Source organism: Phodopus roborovskii, unplaced genomic scaffold, assembly GCF_943737965.1.
Source record: "Phodopus roborovskii unplaced genomic scaffold, PHOROB, whole genome shotgun sequence".
Classification (NCBI taxonomy): Eukaryota; Metazoa; Chordata; class Mammalia; order Rodentia; family Cricetidae; genus Phodopus; species Phodopus roborovskii.
Window position 1 is genome coordinate 134831 of NW_026126424.1, and position 19176 is coordinate 154006.

Here is a 19176-nt window from a genome sequence, read left to right on the forward strand (position 1 = left end):
CACTATAGGGTAGGGCAGGCCCACATCTAGGAGCACTAGGCCAACATAAAAGGACTCCATTGTTTTTGGCACTTGTTTTGTTATTATTATTACTTTTTTGCCTTACTGACTTTTGTTTGATCATTTGATAGCCTGTTCTGAGGTGGTTTTATTTATTTATTTATTTAGACAGAGAGCACATTCTCAAGAATGAACAGAAAGTAGGTAGGTGGGGAGGATCTTGGAGAAGTTGGAGTAGGAGGAAGAAAATGATATAAATATGAAATAAATTTAAATAAAAATTAAAAATGTTTGCGGGAACGAAAGTGGTGACATGTATCTATGAGAGAATACAGGAGGACAGAATGAAAAAGAAATTGTTAGGAAATGGAACACTGTGGCAAGGATCCTTCACCATCTTGATATGTCATGAGCAGCCCCGTGACAATGCCCTCTACCTCATGACCACAGATCAGGTGTAGCAAACAAGGCCAGTTATTTCTCTTAGCAGCTTGGACTAACTCAAGCAGCTATGTTAAAAGCCACTAAATTACATTCATGATTTTAACAAGACATAATTGGAATAAAACATTTATCTATTTGCAATAACTTATACATTGAAGTTATATTCAAAAAGGGGTATACTTCATAAGGAGGATCACATACTTATAATTTTCATATATTCACTAAAAACATGTTCATGTATTTTTCTATTTAAAATTGTCAAATATTCTGATGTTAATATTTCAACATAAAATTTTCTACCAATAGTGTAAAAATTAGATGGATATTATAGTTTTGCTGAGACTGGGTTACTCCATGTATTCCATACTGGTCTTGAACTCATAATCTGCTGCCACAGCTTCCCAAGCATTTGAAAGGTAAATATGAATCCCTATACTATCCATTTTATATTCTTATGCATTACTCATCAATTTATAACCTTTGCCTTCTTACCTCTACTCCCAGAAGAGCAGCCCAGGTTAAACCCCTCATAAGTGGAGGGATGTCAACTCTTGCTTCTTTCCAGATTTGATTTTTTTTATATGGATAAGCCTATGATAAGATAAAAATAGTCAAAAAGGGTCCGGGTGGTAGCTGAGCTGGGCAGTCTGTGCCCTCAGGGTCATTGGTTCACCCTCTCTTGTGGTGAAGGGTAGGGCCATCTCTCCTGAGTGCAGGGGTCAGTTCTCCTGTGAAGATCAGGGCTAGCTCTCTTGCGGTAGTATCCAGCAAGAGGCAAGGCCAGTTTACCCTGAACCAGCAAAGGGTGGGCGGGCGCAACGTGGCCTTCTGAATTTCATCTTCCTAAGGTCCTCTGAGGTGACACAGGCCTTCAATTGGCCCATGCTAACATCAACCTCATTTGGACTTGCTGGAGTTCATGAAGGGACTGGTCCTGTGGAATCATACCCTCAGGACTGGCAAGACTTGGGGCAGCCACAGGCCATCCCAGAGGAGATCCAGTAAGGATCCAGTGATGGTAGTGTGCCAGAAACCAGAGGCCTTGAACCAGACCAGTGACTCACGGCAATGAACATTTGCCAGTAAACTGACAAAGAGGTGCACATACTATAAGGCACACTGAAGTCTCCATCGCCACCAGGATGAATGACGAGTTGTTGGAGGGTTGGGAAAGAAGGAGAAGCAACGAGGTTTTGTTGTTGTCTTCTGTTTTATTTTTAGTTTTTGTCCTTGTTTTTGTTTGCTTGCTTGCTTACTTTATTTTGTTTTCTTTTGTGTGTGGGGGTGCTCCAGGGTTGAGGGGAGGATATGGGGGGACCAGATGTGAAACTCCCAAAGAATCAATAAAGAAATTAAATAAAAAGTAAAATCATATCATGCATATTTATCAACCACAATAAAGTAAAACTAGAAATCAGTGAGCAGACAAAGTTTGAAAATAATAGACACATAGGAACTCAACAGGATGGAATTTCTTCACAATCTTAAAGACAGACCTGTCTGACTGTTACTAGTTACTTTGCTTGTCACTGACAGAATGCTTCACAGAAACAACCCAAGAGAAGTGAGGTTTGTCTGGCCCACGGGTTGGGATGATGCCACCCATTACAGTGGGAAAGGCATGTGATGTTTCAGTGCACAGCAGCTACTTGTTCCTTGGTGCCAGCAGGAAGCAGAGGTGGGGGCCAGAATCAGGGCTGACCTATAAACTTCAGAGTCTACTGCTAGCTCTCATGGCCATCAGGGAGGTTATACCTTTCACGGGTTCCACAACACCCTAAAACAGAGTGACCAAGTGTTCACAGACACAAGCCTGTGAGGACATTCTATATTCAACCTGTAAAACTTACTATGATCCACAAATTACAATTCTGGGAATGAATTCAAATGAAATGGAATCACTATGTCCACAAGACAACTGGACTGACATCTCTATTAAACTACCATGATTCATAATATGCAATAAATAGAACAAAATTTTGTCCATCAATGATAAGTAGAAACATGGCATATGTTGTAAATGGAGTGTTATTCAGCTCCAAAACATGAAATACTATAATTTTTGAGAGCATGAATAAAACAAGAAGATACTATGTTAAATCAAATAAGCCAAGCACAGAAGACAAATACATATGGTCTCCCGCATATGTGAATCAGAGAAGAGAAACAATTTACAAGTTCAAAGTAGAGTTCAGTGTAGCTAGTTGAAGCTGGAGAGGAGAGTGGTGAAGGAAGGAAGGAAGGAAAAGTTGCTCAATGTGTGCAGTTAGGCCAATGAAGTAAATTCTAGTGTTCTGTTGCACAGAAGCGTGACTATACATAATAGTACAATGTATCTTACAATAAAGTCACAAAAGTGATAACTATTTTGCCACAAATAAATGTTAATGTTTGAAGAAATAGATAAGCTTATTTTGACTTGAGGATTGTACTTTGCACATTGGTACCTCATAAATATGTACAGCTATATATGTCAGTTATGTATCTGACATATGACTAAAAGGGAGTCAGAGAAATGCACTAGCCTGATGATCTGAGTTTGATGTCTGGGATCCATGTAAAAACAAGAGGAGAGAATGAACCCCACAAAGTTGGTTTCTACATGCACAATGTCACAGGTGCTCACACATATATAATATATACATAATAAATAAGTAACATATCATATACATACAATAATAATTTTAAAATAATAATTAAAAGGAAAATAGCATCAAGGCAAGAAATAGGAAATGTTTCAAATCACCAGATGTCATCTTCTAGTATGGACATGTTGAAATATATATTGGTGACAGAGCTGAAGTGTCCTTTAATACATTTCTAAGATTAATATCCACTAGGTCTGGCTTTATTTATATAAATAAACAAATGAATCAACCCCTAACCATTTCTAAAAGTTGAGTAACAAGATTAAAACAGGAGCTAATTCTACCTGTTTTTAATCATTTCTATCTGTTTTGTGCTCTGGGCAGATTGTAAGTGACTGAAAATGAGGATTCTAGCATTATAGGATCAAAAATATATGCAAGAACCTTGTAAAATTCTTGTGGTGTAGAAAGTATGCACTGAGCATAAGCAACTGTGACTTCTTGTATATCTAGTACATTTGTCCTTCTATAAATCCATAATTTGAAGTGATTTCTAGAAGATTATTATTAGAGCACACAGGATATGTACATGTCTTAGGTAATTGATAAACACCTTAAAATTGCTTTGCAAAAATGTTTCCAATCTGCTCTAAAAAGAGAAGACCAGTCTTTACAAGCCCATGCTAGTCTTGTTAATGACATGGGACATTCTAATGACATACACATTGTAATTGTGTATTATCATTTCTTGTAAAGGTCAGTTCAGTTTATTTGTTGCCTAATTGGATTTATATTTTATCCTTTATTTCTCTCTATCAATATTGGTACTTTCCCCCATAGACTTTTGTGCCTTATTTTAAAATTATGTTAATTCTTTATCTAAGATGATCTTGCACATATTGTCATCTTCGGAATGGCTATCAATGCTAGAAATTTGAGAAGTTCATTAGAAAATAGATCATAAGAATTATTTTCTCAAAATTTCAAGATGTAAGACCTGACAGCATTAAAGGAAAACTCCCATGGACTGTCACTAACACTTGATATGCTAGAATTCCTACCTTCAGCAGCCTGTCGAAGAGAACAATTCTGTTTAGTTGATATTCTGTATCCCTCTCTCTGATGATTAAAGGCAGGGTAGCAGCTGCAGATAACTCATTGTTGCTGTTTGAATGAGGTAAGTTTGACTGGCTGTAAAGGAACAAAAAGTAAAAATAAAAACAAAGACAATATTCTAATAAATTAAAGCACTGCTTCCTAAATGTTCTATTTAAAAATCTACAAACTTTTTATTACTCTAATAGAAACAGGAAGAAGAGTCAAATAAAGCAACATAGACTCACTCATCTTCAAGCAATGGATAAAATGCTTCTCCTCCAACATCTTTTAATCTCTGTAAATTTAAAAAATGAAATACTTATAAGTCATTGTATTTGGTGGCAAGAGTAATATCTACTTAAAAAGAATAGCAATGTAAACGTTATGAATTCAAAACAGTCCAAATAAGTAAGAAAATATAATCTAAATATTAGTTTCTTTCATGAACATGCAAACACACCACACTTCTGACATGGGTTAAGCACAAGCAAGATCTTCCCTTTCCTCCTCTACCACAGGTGCCATTCCTACCACTTCCTTACGCACAACACCAAATCACTAACATCAATATGAAATATACATGTGAAAATATCTCAAAATGAATATTAAAAGAGGTACTTTTACATATTCATGTATTAAAGATTATTTAAAAGAGGTTCTTTCCCATATATTCATTAAAGATATTTGTGTGGATCATCATGACATCTGTAACATATTTGTAAAAGTTCTTAAACAAGAACTCATTCAGAAATACTGATGAAATATATGAAGTTGTAATGTACAGAGCAGGTGTGTAAACAGCTGAACCTCACAGCTGCACTATAATGAGGGGATTGTGGTATTAATGTACTTTAAGACATTAGAATCTGGTCAACTAGAATTATTTAAAATTCAATATCATGCATTATCAAATAGAGGAATAGGCAGACTCAGCTGATGCTGATGGAGAGATAAACAGCGTTGTGAGCAGTCAGTGTGTGTGATGGCTGAAGTCACACAATCTCTCACAGTTCTACTCACTACAGACGCTCTCTTGTGTATCAGGAAATGAGGCACAAACACAAAGTGTCTTTTGCTATCTTTGAGGCTTTAATATTTTAAAAACTATGAAGCGTGTCTGATAAATTTTCATCCTTACGTTTCTTAACTGGCATAACGACAATGTCACAGTGGTATCATCTAAGAGTGAGCTTCTATCTCGATCTTGCCCAAAACTTTCACCATCTTCAAAGAGAAAACTAAGATTTAAAAAAGGAAAGAGTTGTTATAATGATCACAGAAAATCCATTTCATATTTTCTACAAATAAAATTTTCCTATCAAATCCCATTATTAAGAAGAAATAAAATTCAGACTAGACAGTTAATTTTAAAAACAAAGCCCAGCATGGTTGGTGCACAAGCCTGGATCCCAGTGTTTGGAAGGTAGAGGCAGAGGCATCAGGAGTTTGGAGATAGACAGGGATACGGTGAGTTCAATTCTAACATGGGGTACATGAGATCTTGTCCTAAAAAAACAAACTTTTCAAAAACTAACTACTAGTTGAAGTTTCTCCAAACAATTCTCCAAACAAGGTGAAGTGAGTGAGTATGTGTGTGTGTGTGTGTATGTATGTATGTATGTATGTATGTATGTATGTATGTATGTATATCTCTGATTAGTTATAATCTGGTATATGCTGTCCTGGTCAGTTTTAACATTCACTTTGACACAGTCTAGAATCATCTAAAAACCCCAGTTAGGGAATTGCCTAGATTGGCACGTGCATATGTCTGTGGCAGACTTTCTTGGTTGGTAATTGATGCAGAACTGCCTAGTCCAGAATGGGAGGCACACTAGGCAGGTGCAAGAAAGCTAGCTGAATATAAGCTAGACTTTGAGTCAGCGGGGAAGTGTCATGTTTCCTGTTTCCCTCTGTATGTCTTGGCTGTCACGTGAGTTTACTAGTCAGAGGTGATGCTGTCCCTTCTATTTCCTGCCCTGAGTTCCTGCCTTGACTTCCTCAGAGATGCCCTGTGACTGCTCTTGGTCAGGGTATCTGTCATAGGAACAGAGATGAAGCTAGAACACACACACAGCACTGCAGGACACAAGTGTGATTTACAGTCTCTCTTCATGCAACTGCAGCAGTAAAAGGCTGTCTTAACAGTATTGTGTTCTTGAGAAAGTGTGTGCCGGTGGAAACTAGAAGGGAGGGAGAAAAAGCACACTGGCTGATAGGCTCTCAGAGCGAGCACAACAGATCCTTGGAACTTGGTTTAGAATTTCAAAAGCCTACTTTTCAGAATCTATTATTCAAATAATTCTTAATTTTCTATAATTTATTTCTGATTTTACATTTAACTCAATGTGTGAGTGGCTTAATAGAAATTAATGTCTAAAACACTGCTTTAAAAGGGGCAGAAACAGATAATAATGCAGTTTAGTAGCAGAATACTTCCCTTGCCCCAAGTGCAAAGTCCTGGGTTTGAAAACCAGTACAAAAATGAAAAGGAAAAAAAGAAAAAAGAAAAGAAAAATTTAAAACAGGGAAAGCAGAAAACTTATAGTCTAAGCTAGATAAATCATCATTTAACAAAAATAGTGACTGTCAGATAATTTCTATCTCTCTTATGGTGGTTTGAATGAGAAATGTCCCTCATAGGCTCCTGTATTTGAACCCCTGGTCTTCAGTGGAGCTGTTTGGGAAGGTTAGGGCACTTTTAGGAGTTGCAGACTCTTTGGAGGAAGTGCATCACTGGGGGCTCTGAGGTCTTACAGCACTTCCTGCTCCCCCCCTTCTTTCTCCCTGTTTCCTGTGTGCACATGAGAATGTGGCCTCTGTTTCCTGTTATCATTCCTTCCAGACATTAGGGACTCTCCCTCTGGAACTGTAAATCCTATATTATGGGACTGAAATTTTAACAGTCAAGAAATATACACTGATGTTTCTACATGAACCGTGATGCTATCATCGTTTGGAAAATCACTGATAATATATATTTTTATTAATATTGTATGGTTTTCAAATAGATAACAAAGTCAATTACCTCTTACAAAACCATTTTTTATAAGAAATAATAATTATTGATGGAAACTCTGCAATTACAAATTGTAGCTCATCCAACAAGGTGCAGAGTTCTAACTGCTTTATTAGAACATCTACTAAAATTAATTAAAAATATAAAGTTCAAGAAAAATTAAAAATCAACAAAAATTTAAATTGTTATTATCAGAATTTTTTTTTTTATTTTACTTACTTGGGGAGTGTGCAGATAGGTGGTTTGGATCGAATAATTTCCTTGTTTGTAAGCTCCTTCTCTAGGTCCCCTCCAGCCAAACACCACAGGTAGTAAACCTCCTCAATAGATCTCTCGGCCAGGTGATCACTGTCTGTATCCACTAATGGGAAAATATTTAAAATTACCATTGCAGCTTCTGTCTGTAGTAATTGCTGATAGCAAAAAGTATCTGGAGGAAAGGTCATCACTTCTGTATGTAAGGACTTTGCAAGTTGCCAATGCACCTAACGATATAACAGAAGAGACTGAAAATCAGTGGTGTGGAGGCAAAGTACTACCCACAAGACAGAGAAGGGGACGGGGAATGCAAGGAGCCACAGAACAGAAAGAAGTCTCAGGAGCCACAGCTGGAATAGCGAAAGCTGAAACTATAATTGAAAAGTTGCTGCAGGCTCAGTGTGGACAAGTCAGAGTTTAACACCCTGGTGGTAGACTAAGGGGACATACTGGCACTTTTACTAGCTTTATCACTAGGAGGCTGACCAGTTCCTTACAGTAAATACTGGAGAAAACTGGCCTGTGCCAATGTGAAATGTGGTCAGAGGACCCCTTTCTTCCTTACATGGCTAGTCCTCAGAAGTCAGTCAGCGCCCAAGTGACCTGGGAAGAGGGAACACCTCTAGGTAAGAAGGAAGGAAAGCATCTTGCAGTCCGACAGGCAGGTCACATAATTTAATGAGCTGTGCCTCTGGACAGTGCTGGTCACACAGTCTCCCTGCCCAGAGTGAAACTGGAAGGCGAGGAAAGACTGCAGTTGGGTGCTTCAGCTCTCAGCAGTGCTCACCACTAGCAGCTTTTGGTTCTTCTTTGTAAGGTGGAATTCCTCCTAACCGTGGCTTATGCATAATGACAGCTGAGGGGCCTGGGCTTCACAAAATTCTGGATGTACTTTCTACACTCAGAATGGAAGGAGAAAGGGTATTGTAGGATCTTTTTGTCAATAAAGCATTCTCCCCATAAGAGAAACTCACATCCAAAATAAATGTCCACTGTGATCCTATTAATCAAGTTTAGTCACAAGCCTGCTTCTTATACCAACAGAAGCTAGAAAAAATTGGAAAGCTGACTTCCCATGATAGAGGTGCAGAACCTGAATTATTTATTTATTTTTTATTTTACATGTCGATCTCAGTTCCCTCTCCCTCCCTCCCTCTTACCCTTTCTGCCCCCTCACATGCACCCTAACCACCCTCCCATCCCATCCCCCCACCCCAATTTCACATGTAGGGCAATGCCATCCAGGTAGGGTCATCTAAATCTGTCAAGTCATTTGAAGTAGGTACTAGGACTTCTCTCCTGTTTCTAGGTTAAGGGAGTATCCCTCCATGGGGGATGTGACCACAAGGTCCTTTTGTGCACCAGGGATACATCCTGGCTCCACTGTCTGAGGTCCCTTAGACTGCTCAGTCCTTCTGGCTGAGACCCATATTCAGGGGGTCTGAGTCAGTCCCATGCTGCCTTCCCAGCTATCAGTCTGGGGACACATTAGCTCCTCCTTGTTCAGGTCAGCTGTCTCTATGTGTTTCTGCAACCTGGTCTTGTCCTCTCCCTCTGCATCTGGATTCTAGTTCGACTCAGTGTTTAGATATGGGTGTTTGCTTCTGTTTCCAACAGGTACTAGATGAGGGCTCCATGATGGTGGATAAGTTAATTGTTGATCTCACTATCCGGGAAGGGCATTTATGGTAGCCTTTCCACAGTTGTTCAAATTGTTAGTTGGCAGCAGTCTAATAGGTCTCTAGACCTTTCTTTAGGTTCAGTTTTCTCTTCAAACAATGGCTCCCTCTTTTATGTCTCTCTCTCTCTCTCTCCTTCTCTCTCTCTCCCTCTCTCTCTCTCTTCTGTCTTCTATTCCTACCCTGGCTCAATCTTCCTAGTTGCATGTGCTTTCCTCTCCTCCCCTTCTCTCCTACTTATCTCTCCATTCACTGCCCCCCCCACTTCTCATGTGCTCTGGGGGGACTTGTCCCTTCCCCCTTCTGTGAGGGACTTTATATGAATCTCTTACCATCTTACTCCTGCCAGAATGGCTAAAATTAGAAACACCAATGACAACTTCTGCTGGAGAGGATGTGGAGAAAAGGGAACACTCCTCCACTGCTGGAGGGAGTGCAAACTCACACAGCCATTTTGGAGATCAGTATGGCAGTTCCTCAGGAAAATGGGAATTAGTTTATTATAGGACCCTGCAATCCCCCTCTTAGGCATATACCCAAATGATCCACACCCATGCAACAAAGACATGTGCTCAACTATGTTCATAGCAGCATTATTTGTAATAGCAAGAACCTGGAAGCAACCTAGATGACCCTCAACTGAAGAATGGATAAAGAAGATGTGGCACATCTACACAATGGAATACTACTCTGCAGAAAAAATAATGGAATCTTGAAATTCGCAGGCAAGTGGATGGCACTTGAAGAAACCATCCTGGATGAGGTAACCCAGTCACAAAAACAGAACAGGAATTTTTATACTCTGCAGCAAGAAAGGAACATGGGCAGGAAATCCCACATATCAACATCAACAAAGTGTTCCTTTTCATGTTTCAAGGCAGAATATGATGGTATGGACTTCCTACTGATAATAAAATTTTAACATCACTTAAAATACATTATATGGAATATTAATTTACAGTCTAAAATCTGACTTATATTTCGAATATTCTAGAATCTGTTGTGGAAAATTAGTTTAAGATATGTTACCTTTGTTTATGCTGTGGAATATTAGTTTAATGATATAAAGATATGTTGGATTCTTTTATGTTACATTTGTTTAACTCTGTAAAGCTGTGTTACTTTGCTTGTCTAAAACAACTGATTGCTGTAATAAAGAGCTGAAAGGTCAATAGCTAATCAGAGAAACAGTTGGGGCTGCCAGGCAGAGATAATAAATAAAAGGAGAAAAAGAGAGGGAGAAAAAGGGGACGAGGAGGACACTGGAGGCCAGCCACCCAGCAACACAGCCAGCCAGGAAGCAAGAAGAAAGGTATAGAGAATAAAGAAAGGTAAAAGCCCTGAGCCTAAAGATAATTTAAGAAAAGCTGGCTAGAAGTAAGCTAGGCTAAGGCCAGGAATTCATAAGTAAGAATAAGCCCTGTGGATTTACTTGGGAGCTGGGTGGCCAGCCCTCAAAGAGTAAAAAAACAAAACAAAACAAAAAAACAAACAACTACAAGAATCACCATTTAATTCCCTGGCTATTATCCACCGAACTCCATTAATGTAATACTGTTACTAATGAATTCAAAAGTAAACAGGTTAAGGGTCTTCTTTTGGAAACAAGGCTCATATCACACGCTTTATTCATCTTTACCTTTACACAAGTCATCGATATCCTCAGGCAGTGTTAAGTCAGCACATCGCAGAGAAGATGAAAACAGACTGGCAGGTTTGATGAAGGGAGTGTATAAAGGTGACACGTCACTGAACACCTGGTCCTTCATTAATTCATCAGGGGTTGGCCTTGAGAAAAACAATTTAAAATACTCAGCATGGATAAGGGTCACAAAAATTTCCCTACAAAACATAATACACCCCAAGGTGAGAGTTAAAAGTCTTAGATAATTCCTCAGCACAGAGACTAGCAAAGGAGCTCCTTTCAGCAGAGTCTAGCTCTTGTGAGTAAATAACTGCATTATTCTCATGTGATACTGTTTGTGCCTTATGTTCTAACAAAAAATCATTTCATAAACACCCCAAGTTCTACATATAGTGCTATCCTTTGCCCCTACCATGGCTTGATAAAGTGCCTTTTCTAATGACAAATTAGAATATATTCTTTTCTAGCATTATACTCAGGAGGCTTAGGGATAGCTAGGTAATTAAAAGTGATCATGAAAAGAAAACAAAATGTCAAGGAAATGCATCTCAATTTTTTTTTATCAGCAACTAAAAACTTAACATTCTGTCAAGCTCAGTATATAATACATAATGGCAACAGACTTTGTTACTGTTCAAATATCATTACAGCTAAGAGAACTGACATTCCTGATTTTTCTCCTTGAGGCAGAGAGATCAATTACAAACTTTTTTGTTATATGCCAGTTTTCTGAACATGATTTGACTTCTTTTATAGAAAAAAAAACTCTGAATAACATTTTTAATACTAGTATCAATTCTGTACTGCTATATATGCAGCTATTGTCCCTTACTCATCAGTCTCCTACCAAATACTAAATCAACTCTACATTAAAAGGATCTTGGGAGAAGCCAAAAGTCTTAAGGAATCACCTCTTAGAAGGATGGAAGGTGAGGCACTTCTTCAAAACATTTATCACATTTTCAGGAAGTTCCTGGTAAATAAAGATTAAAAAATAGACAAATGATCAATTCTATGAATATATTTTACCAGAATATTTAAATCTCATGTGTTAATTTTTAAAAATCTTTATTTGGACTTTAAAAATATAGTAATTCATCATTCTCTGGAGGAAAAAAAGCCGCATCTGTAGAGAAATAAGTACAGCTTTAATAGCTTGTAACTGTATCCTGGTGTGAAAATAAACTTCCATAAACAGACTGTTCTGGTTTGACTCTGCCCCTTCCTAAATTTGGGGCTTTAAACTTAATGCCAGGCAGATGACATTAGGAGATGGGTTGCTGGAGTGAACCTGCTACTATTATTCTGCTAAATGGGCCCAGAATCATATGGACCTCTAAATTCTTCTCTCTCTACTGAAAGATTAGTGTAATTCTCAGACTACATCAGAAAAGTTTCTTTGTGCAGCAAGTGATGGTTTAGGCAGAAATTCACAATCGGTTAAAGTGCAGAGTGTAAGCCATACGGCATAAACCCTCTGCAAGGCTCGATGTCCACCATGGAAATGTGGGTGGAAAGACTTACAGAGACAGAGCTTGAGAAGCTAATGACAGTGAATGGCTCCCAGTGAAGGGAGAGTCAGTTATTTGTAAGGGTTTGGCTCTTGGTAGATAGACCATGCTCTAGTGGACAAATGCACACTGAGGAGCATATGGGCCACAGGACTGGACTAGATGGGCTGTGAAGAGATAGGGCATTAATCTGGAGGGTAGGGAGACTAGGGTTGATCTAAGAGGCGTTACAGAAAGGAACTGGGGTGCATATCATCACAACCTTGTAAGGGATTTATAAAAATAAAAACAAGCAATAGTAAGAGAGGTGGGCCTATAAAGATGGTTATGTCACAAGGGCCCCCATCTTGGGAATGGGATTCTTACTTACCAAACACACTTCACACATCCACCACATCCTCCACCAGCTTGCTTTTCGGCTCTTGAGGACAGGGTCCCCCCCCCCCCCATCACAAAACTGGGCCTCTGGGCACCTTTACCTTGACGTTTCCAACCTCAAAACTGTGAGATGGTACGTTTTGTTTTTTGAATGTGACCAGTCTCAGACTGTCAGAACGGTACAGACAGACACACAACGAACCTTAATAATGTCCAGACAACCGTGTTCCTCAGCCAGAACTATTATAGTGTCATCTACACAGCCTAAGAAAAAGGAAAGAAAGTCAGATCAGTATGCACTGCTGTATAATCTATCCTCACAACCAGGAAAAAGAAAGAAAGAAAGAAAACTACAATAAAACATTTCCAAATATCATAATAAATATCATAATGTAGTTTTGGTGCTTAAGTTACTAAAACTTTTTAAATTAACTTTCCTTACATGTTTTGAAAAAACAGAGCTTACCCACTCAATTTAATTAAGCACAGGTTCTAAAATATAGTAACTTAAACACAGATACAGAAGAATTCTAAAGGAACTCTTCAAGGCACTTGATGGGAGAGGTTATTGTATAAATATGTTTCTCGTATTGGTTAATGAATAAAGCACTGTTGGCCAATAGGAAAGCAAGATAGGCGGGACTAAGAGGAGAGAGGAAGTAGTAGGGAGATCCAAGATGGAGGATAGAGAGAAGAATGCCAGCCCCTCTCTCCGGTAAGATGAGACCATGTGGAAGTACTTAGATGAATAGAAATAGGTTAATAATTAAGACAGAGCTAGCCGATAAGAAACTAGTAACTGGCCAACAGCATTATATCAAATGCAGAGTCTCTGTGTGTTATCTGGAGCTGGCTTGGCGGTGGGACCAGACTGGCCAGCAGGAAAAACCTTACTGCTAACAGGCACTGTTGTTTATTAAGGAATATTTGTACACTATGTGAAAATGTGTTTTTTTGTGACTGGTGTAATAGAAAGCTGAATGGTCAATATTTAGGCAGGAGAGGATAGGTGGGAATTCCAGTCAGAGAGAGAGAAACTGGGAGGAGAAACCGAGGTGTGAGATTTCACCAGCAAAAACAGAGCAAGTCAGATGCGCCTTACTAAGAGGAGGTAACTGAGTCACGTAGGTTAATAGAAACAGGTTAATTTGAGTGGTAGCTATCTGGAGACAAGCCTAAGCTAAGGCCAAGCATTCATAATTAATAATAAGTCTCTGGGTCATTATTTGCAGGCTGGTAGTTCAAAGTCAGTCTGATAAGAAAGCTTGCTGTAGTCGTTTTTTCATGAGGACAAGAATAATTTATTTTTATTATATGAAGTTTGAAGAATGAGAAGAATGCACTCGCATACCTCTGGGTGGGGATATAAAGTATAAATTTAACTTAAAAAATGTTTCAAATTCCTTGACAGCTATAGTATCTATTCTTTGTAAAGAATCTGTGGTAGAATATTACTTCAAGGTGTGTGACTGTAATTTATACCGCATTTGTTTAACTCTGTGAAACTGTGAGTGTCTAAAACACCTGATGGTCCTGAACAGCCAATAGAGAGGCAGGAGCCACAATAGGCGGGGCTGGCAGGCAGAGTGTAAATAAGAGAAGAAATAAGGGAGACAGGAGCAAGGAGAGGAGGTGGTCAGGGGCCAGCCGGCCAGCCACCCAGCCATCCAGCCATGGGGTAAAAGGCAAACAACATACAGAAGTAAGAAAGATAAAAGCCCAGGGAGAAAAAAAATGTAGATGGGTCAATTTATGATAAAACCTTGCTAGAAACAGACCCAGAGAAGGCCAGGTATTTATAAGTAATGATAAGATTCTGTGTGTAATTTATTTGGGAGCTGGAAGGTAGACCCGCCAAAAGAGTAAAAGAGCAAAAACATTTCAAATAACAGAATCCATGAATCAGATAAAATTTCATGCAATTTAGTTAAAATCCGTACTTAGCTCTTTCCACAAGTTTTATTATTTGTGAACTCTATTGCTGTTGTTGAAGTGTCATTGCTTTACATGAAATTGACTATCAGGTTTTCTCTTATTACCACACATTTAACTTATTTCACTCTAAATTGGATTACATATTTGTTTTTATAAATTTCAAATGTAATATACATAAGCCAATTATAAAGAAAAAAGTGCATTTTTCCAAAATTGTTATTCATATACAACTAGTCACATAGGAAGGTAGCTCAAAATTTATATATTATTATGTTGGAAATACAATTTTAAATCCTATTAGTTTGATTACACAGAATAATTTACTTGGCTAAATCATGAAACTAAGATTTCTTTTTATGCAAGTTCAAGTCCCTTTATGAATAAAAAAACTGCTACCCATTTAAAAAAAAAAACAAAACACTTTTAATGATGCCTTGTGATGCTCACCTCATCATCAACCTGAAGACAGACATTTCACTGTTCTAGGAGAGTACTTCAACACAGATAAAAGCTGTTTTTAGAGATTATATTACAGTTGAAAGATAATCAAATGCATGAAACTTACCCAAAGTAAGTAAAAATTTTAGTCTTTCAGAAATATCCAAGCTCTGAAACAATTTTCTTCCCTAAATAACAGGAAAATAAATTCTTATTAATATTTAGAATTTTCTCTCCCCAGGTATCTTTTTGTACCATAACCAAAGACTTCGGTTTTACTGGAGGTCAGACCCAAGGTCCCCTAAATCCCAGAGAAGAGAGACACCCTACTGGACCTGCAGACTCACCAGTCACAAGAACCTTTGGCTACTTAGGCAAGAAGAACAGAGAAGAAACAGAAACCAAAGGACAACACAGCCATCCAACAAAGACAAACATTAATCAATACCTAGACCTATCATCATCCCAATTCCAGATGCCTTAAATGCCAGTGTAAGAACAGAATCAGTAACAGAAAGGGAGGGCTCACAACCATCTGTAATAGAATATGAGCCATCATGTGGTTGCTGGGAATTGAACTTAGGACCTCTGAAAGAGCAGCCTGTGCTCTTAACCACTGAGCCATCTCTCCAGAAGGAAGGTTGGAATTTTAATTGTGAGTAGTGGCATGTAACTATAATTCTAGCACCTGGAAGAGAAAAAAAAAAAGTGTTTGGAATTCAAGATCAGCTTCAGTCATGAAAAATGTTTGAAGCCAATCTGAAATACCATGAAACCCCCCTTTTTTTTTAAAAAAAAAACAAAACAAACTAACATCACACCACACAGCTATGACTTAACCCAGAGTTGCAGATTTTCTTATTTCTATCTAATTAGATCTCAAATATACAAAATGAAAATAAAGTCAAACTAGTTCTTAGCAATGATAAGGATAAATAAATGAGTTACCTATTATTTTCAAAATATCTGGGAAATCCCTTAGGTGACAGAAACAAAACAGATGGGTGTTTTATGAGTTTCTCAGTGCTATGACAAAGTATCTGTGACAGCAATATGGAAGTAGAGAAGATTTAGTTTTGGTCAGTTTCTGAGATTTCAGTTGTTGCTTGGCTTGTCCCAAGGCTTTGGGCCTGAGGTAAGACAAAATATCATGGCAGCAGGAGCATGCAATAGAGGAGGATGCTCTTACCTCATGGCAGCCAGGAAGCAATGCAGGGCAGGGGTGGGGTGGGAGACCCCAGAGGGAAGATTCCCTCAAAGGCCTGCAACCAGTTACTTAGTTTATACAATTAGTAAAAGTCTGAAAATATTGAGATAAAAATTAAGAAAGGATCTGGAATGGGAAACTGGAGAGATGGTTTAACAGTGAAACTCACTGATGCTCTTGTAGAGGACCCAGGTTTGGTTCCTAGCACTCACATGGAAGCTGACCGCCAACTATAGCTCCAGTTTCAGAGGATTTAATGCACCCTTCTGGCCTCTCTGGGCACCAGGCACACATAATAATCACATAGGAATACTTATACATCCAATCTATCTATCTATCTATCTATCTATCTATCTATCTATCTATCTATCTATCTATTATCTATCTGATCAAATAGAAATAAAGTCAAATTGAGAAATAAGGCTTTTCCATTTATATCTAGTCATTTTGTACAGAAAAATAATTCATTATATAAACTTTCTCTCTTAAGTAAATTCCAATGAATTTCTTTTATCAGTTTAATATTTCTTTATACATACCACACAAAGCTCAAATAAAATTATCCCAAGAGACCATACATCTGATTTGGGGCTGGAAGGCAATGGCTTTTCACTTGGCACGTGATCAGTAGTTTTGCAAATTCCTTGTGCAATTACCTCAGGTGCCAGATATGAGGGATATCTGTAACACACGTGAAAATAACAAATAATTATGATGAGTGACCATGGTGATAGGAACAGTAACACATTCTTACATTTAGTGCATAAGATGTAAAGACCCCACTCAATTAAATCCAGGGATTACTAGAAAGGATCTTGAACAAATTATAGAAATATATGTCTTTATGTCTAGGAATTGAAACATGCAAGAGTCCTAAATTATTTTAAAAAACATACATCTCTGTGACATTAGTTTGTTTTCTTGCTCTTCTCTGTAAGTATATCATATTGCCATTACAGTAAGTCTCTAGAATTTCAAGTGCTTTCCTTCCTCCTACTATTGACCTTCTTTTAATGGTGGATTGTTTCATCGTTTGACCCTTGAAATAGGTATTATTTTCAGCAGTGTCTTAATTTGCTTTGCTGTTGCTAGGATAAAACACTACTGAAAGCAACTCTGGCAGGAAAAGGTTCATGCATTTTACTATTATACTCCAGCAGTGAGGGAGCCAGAGAAGTTGTTCAAGCATGAACTGAAGTGGAGTTCATGGAGTAAAGCTGCCTTCTGGTTTGCTCAGCTTGCTTTTCTATAGCAAGACTGATAGTGTTCAGGCATCTGTACTGGTCTGTCTTGGGGTTCTGACAGGATACGCCCTCAGCTGCAGCCACTAAGAGCAACACCTGTGCAATTCACCACATTCCCTTTTAAAAGGGTCCTGGCCACGTCCCATCCCTCTTTTTCTCTCTCCCTTTCTCTGTCTCTTCCCCCTCCTTTTTCTCTCTCCCCCCCTTTCCTTTCTCCTGCTACTCCCACCCCTGGAGGCCTGTCTCCCTCATTCCCTTCCCCCTTTTTATGATCCCTTTCTCTATTAAAAAACAAAAACAAAACCCTCTGCTTGAACCCCGTTGCATGGTGTCTTTCTCTTTTGTGTTGCTTTCCTTAAGTTACAGCAAAGGCTCAGGAGTGGTGCTACCCATAATGAGCTGGGCCTTCCCACACCACTTGTTGAGAAAGTGACCTACAGAATTGCCTACAGGCAATCTTCAATTAAGGTTTCCTTTTCTCAGACGTCTCTAGCTTGTGTCAAGTTGATAAAAGTACAAATGACCCCTTGTCAACTTGACACATAAAAATATCATTACTAAGCTATAACCTTTCCTTTCTTGTGTATCCCCAAGATCTCATTTTAATAATGCAATATAAAAACAGTATAATTTTAAACGATCCATAGTCTTTAAAACATTCCAAACACTTGTATGTACATATTTTCAGGGATGTGCACTTAGTGCTGGATAACCAATTGGTGCTCTCTTCTCTGGGGAAGACTAAGCCTGCTTCCAGCATTTCTTAGCTGTTTATAGTTCTGTGTTTAGGGTTCAGACCTCATGAGTTTTCCTCCTTCCCTGACAGCATGTCTATTGGCATTATCCTTGTTCAAGCCATCTTGAGACAGCCCTGTTGGTGAAACTTCATGTGTAGAGGATACAGACTGATCAGGCTATATTTATGCATTTAGGAACTGATACATACACAAACACAAAAACACATACATATGTAGCAAAAATTAAAGAACAAGAGGCTGTGATTTTGAAAACATGGGTTGGTAGTACATGAGAAAGTTTGGAGGGAGAAAAGGGAAGGGAAAATATTGTAAACATATAATCTCAAAAATAAAAATTAAAGGTCTTTAAAAGTTCACTCTCTTAAAAATCCAACATCATTTTAAAATTCAAAGTCTCTCACTCTGGGTTTCTATAAAATAATAATTAAGTTATATATATTTCTTATTCCATGGGGGAAGAATCAGGGCATAATTATAATCATATCCAAGCAAAACCAAAATTCAACATTATAAACATTTCAGTATTGATACTATGAATCAAGAGTTGAATTATCAGGACAGACTGTAGGCGTTTTTCACTTTAGTAGCGTGTGTATATGTGTGTTTGCGTGTGTGTTTCTCAAATTTAGTCATGAGCACCATAATCTGGAGTATTCATTTCATTTACATTATTTTACAACAATAACTGTAGGCAAAACATGTCCAACTATATGTGACATCCCATCCTCATACTATCATTACCAGATGACATATACATTTATATGCAAAATATAACTCATTCAAATCTGGATATATAACAAATAAAACTAGTTCATTAAATTGCTAAATCATTCAACAGAATGACGAATACTCTTTTAATTTACTTATTTATTCCTCTTATATATAAACTTGTAGGTGATATTTTACCCACAAGTGATAATAATTAATAATAATAATAACCACAACACTGCTTTTCTAACTAAATGTGTGGAGTC

At 38.0% G+C, this 19176-nt stretch overlaps 1 protein-coding gene across 1 annotated transcript in view; it reads right to left on the minus strand.

The window, feature by feature from the left end:
* The window catches only part of Tbck (TBC1 domain containing kinase), a 131353-nt gene that overhangs the window by 82323 nt on the left and 29854 nt on the right, over positions 1-19176 (minus strand). Inside the window, exons 5-14 of the mRNA XM_051185487.1 lie at positions 16740-16881; positions 15121-15181; positions 12823-12884; positions 11643-11704; positions 10726-10874; positions 7369-7510; positions 5269-5368; positions 4376-4425; positions 4094-4223; positions 937-1035 (exon numbers count right to left, since the gene is read on the minus strand). Of these exons, the coding sequence (XP_051041444.1) occupies positions 937-1035; positions 4094-4223; positions 4376-4425; positions 5269-5368; positions 7369-7510; positions 10726-10874; positions 11643-11704; positions 12823-12884; positions 15121-15181; positions 16740-16881 (997 nt within the window). The remainder of the gene's footprint in view (positions 1-936; positions 1036-4093; positions 4224-4375; positions 4426-5268; positions 5369-7368; positions 7511-10725; positions 10875-11642; positions 11705-12822; positions 12885-15120; positions 15182-16739; positions 16882-19176) is intronic.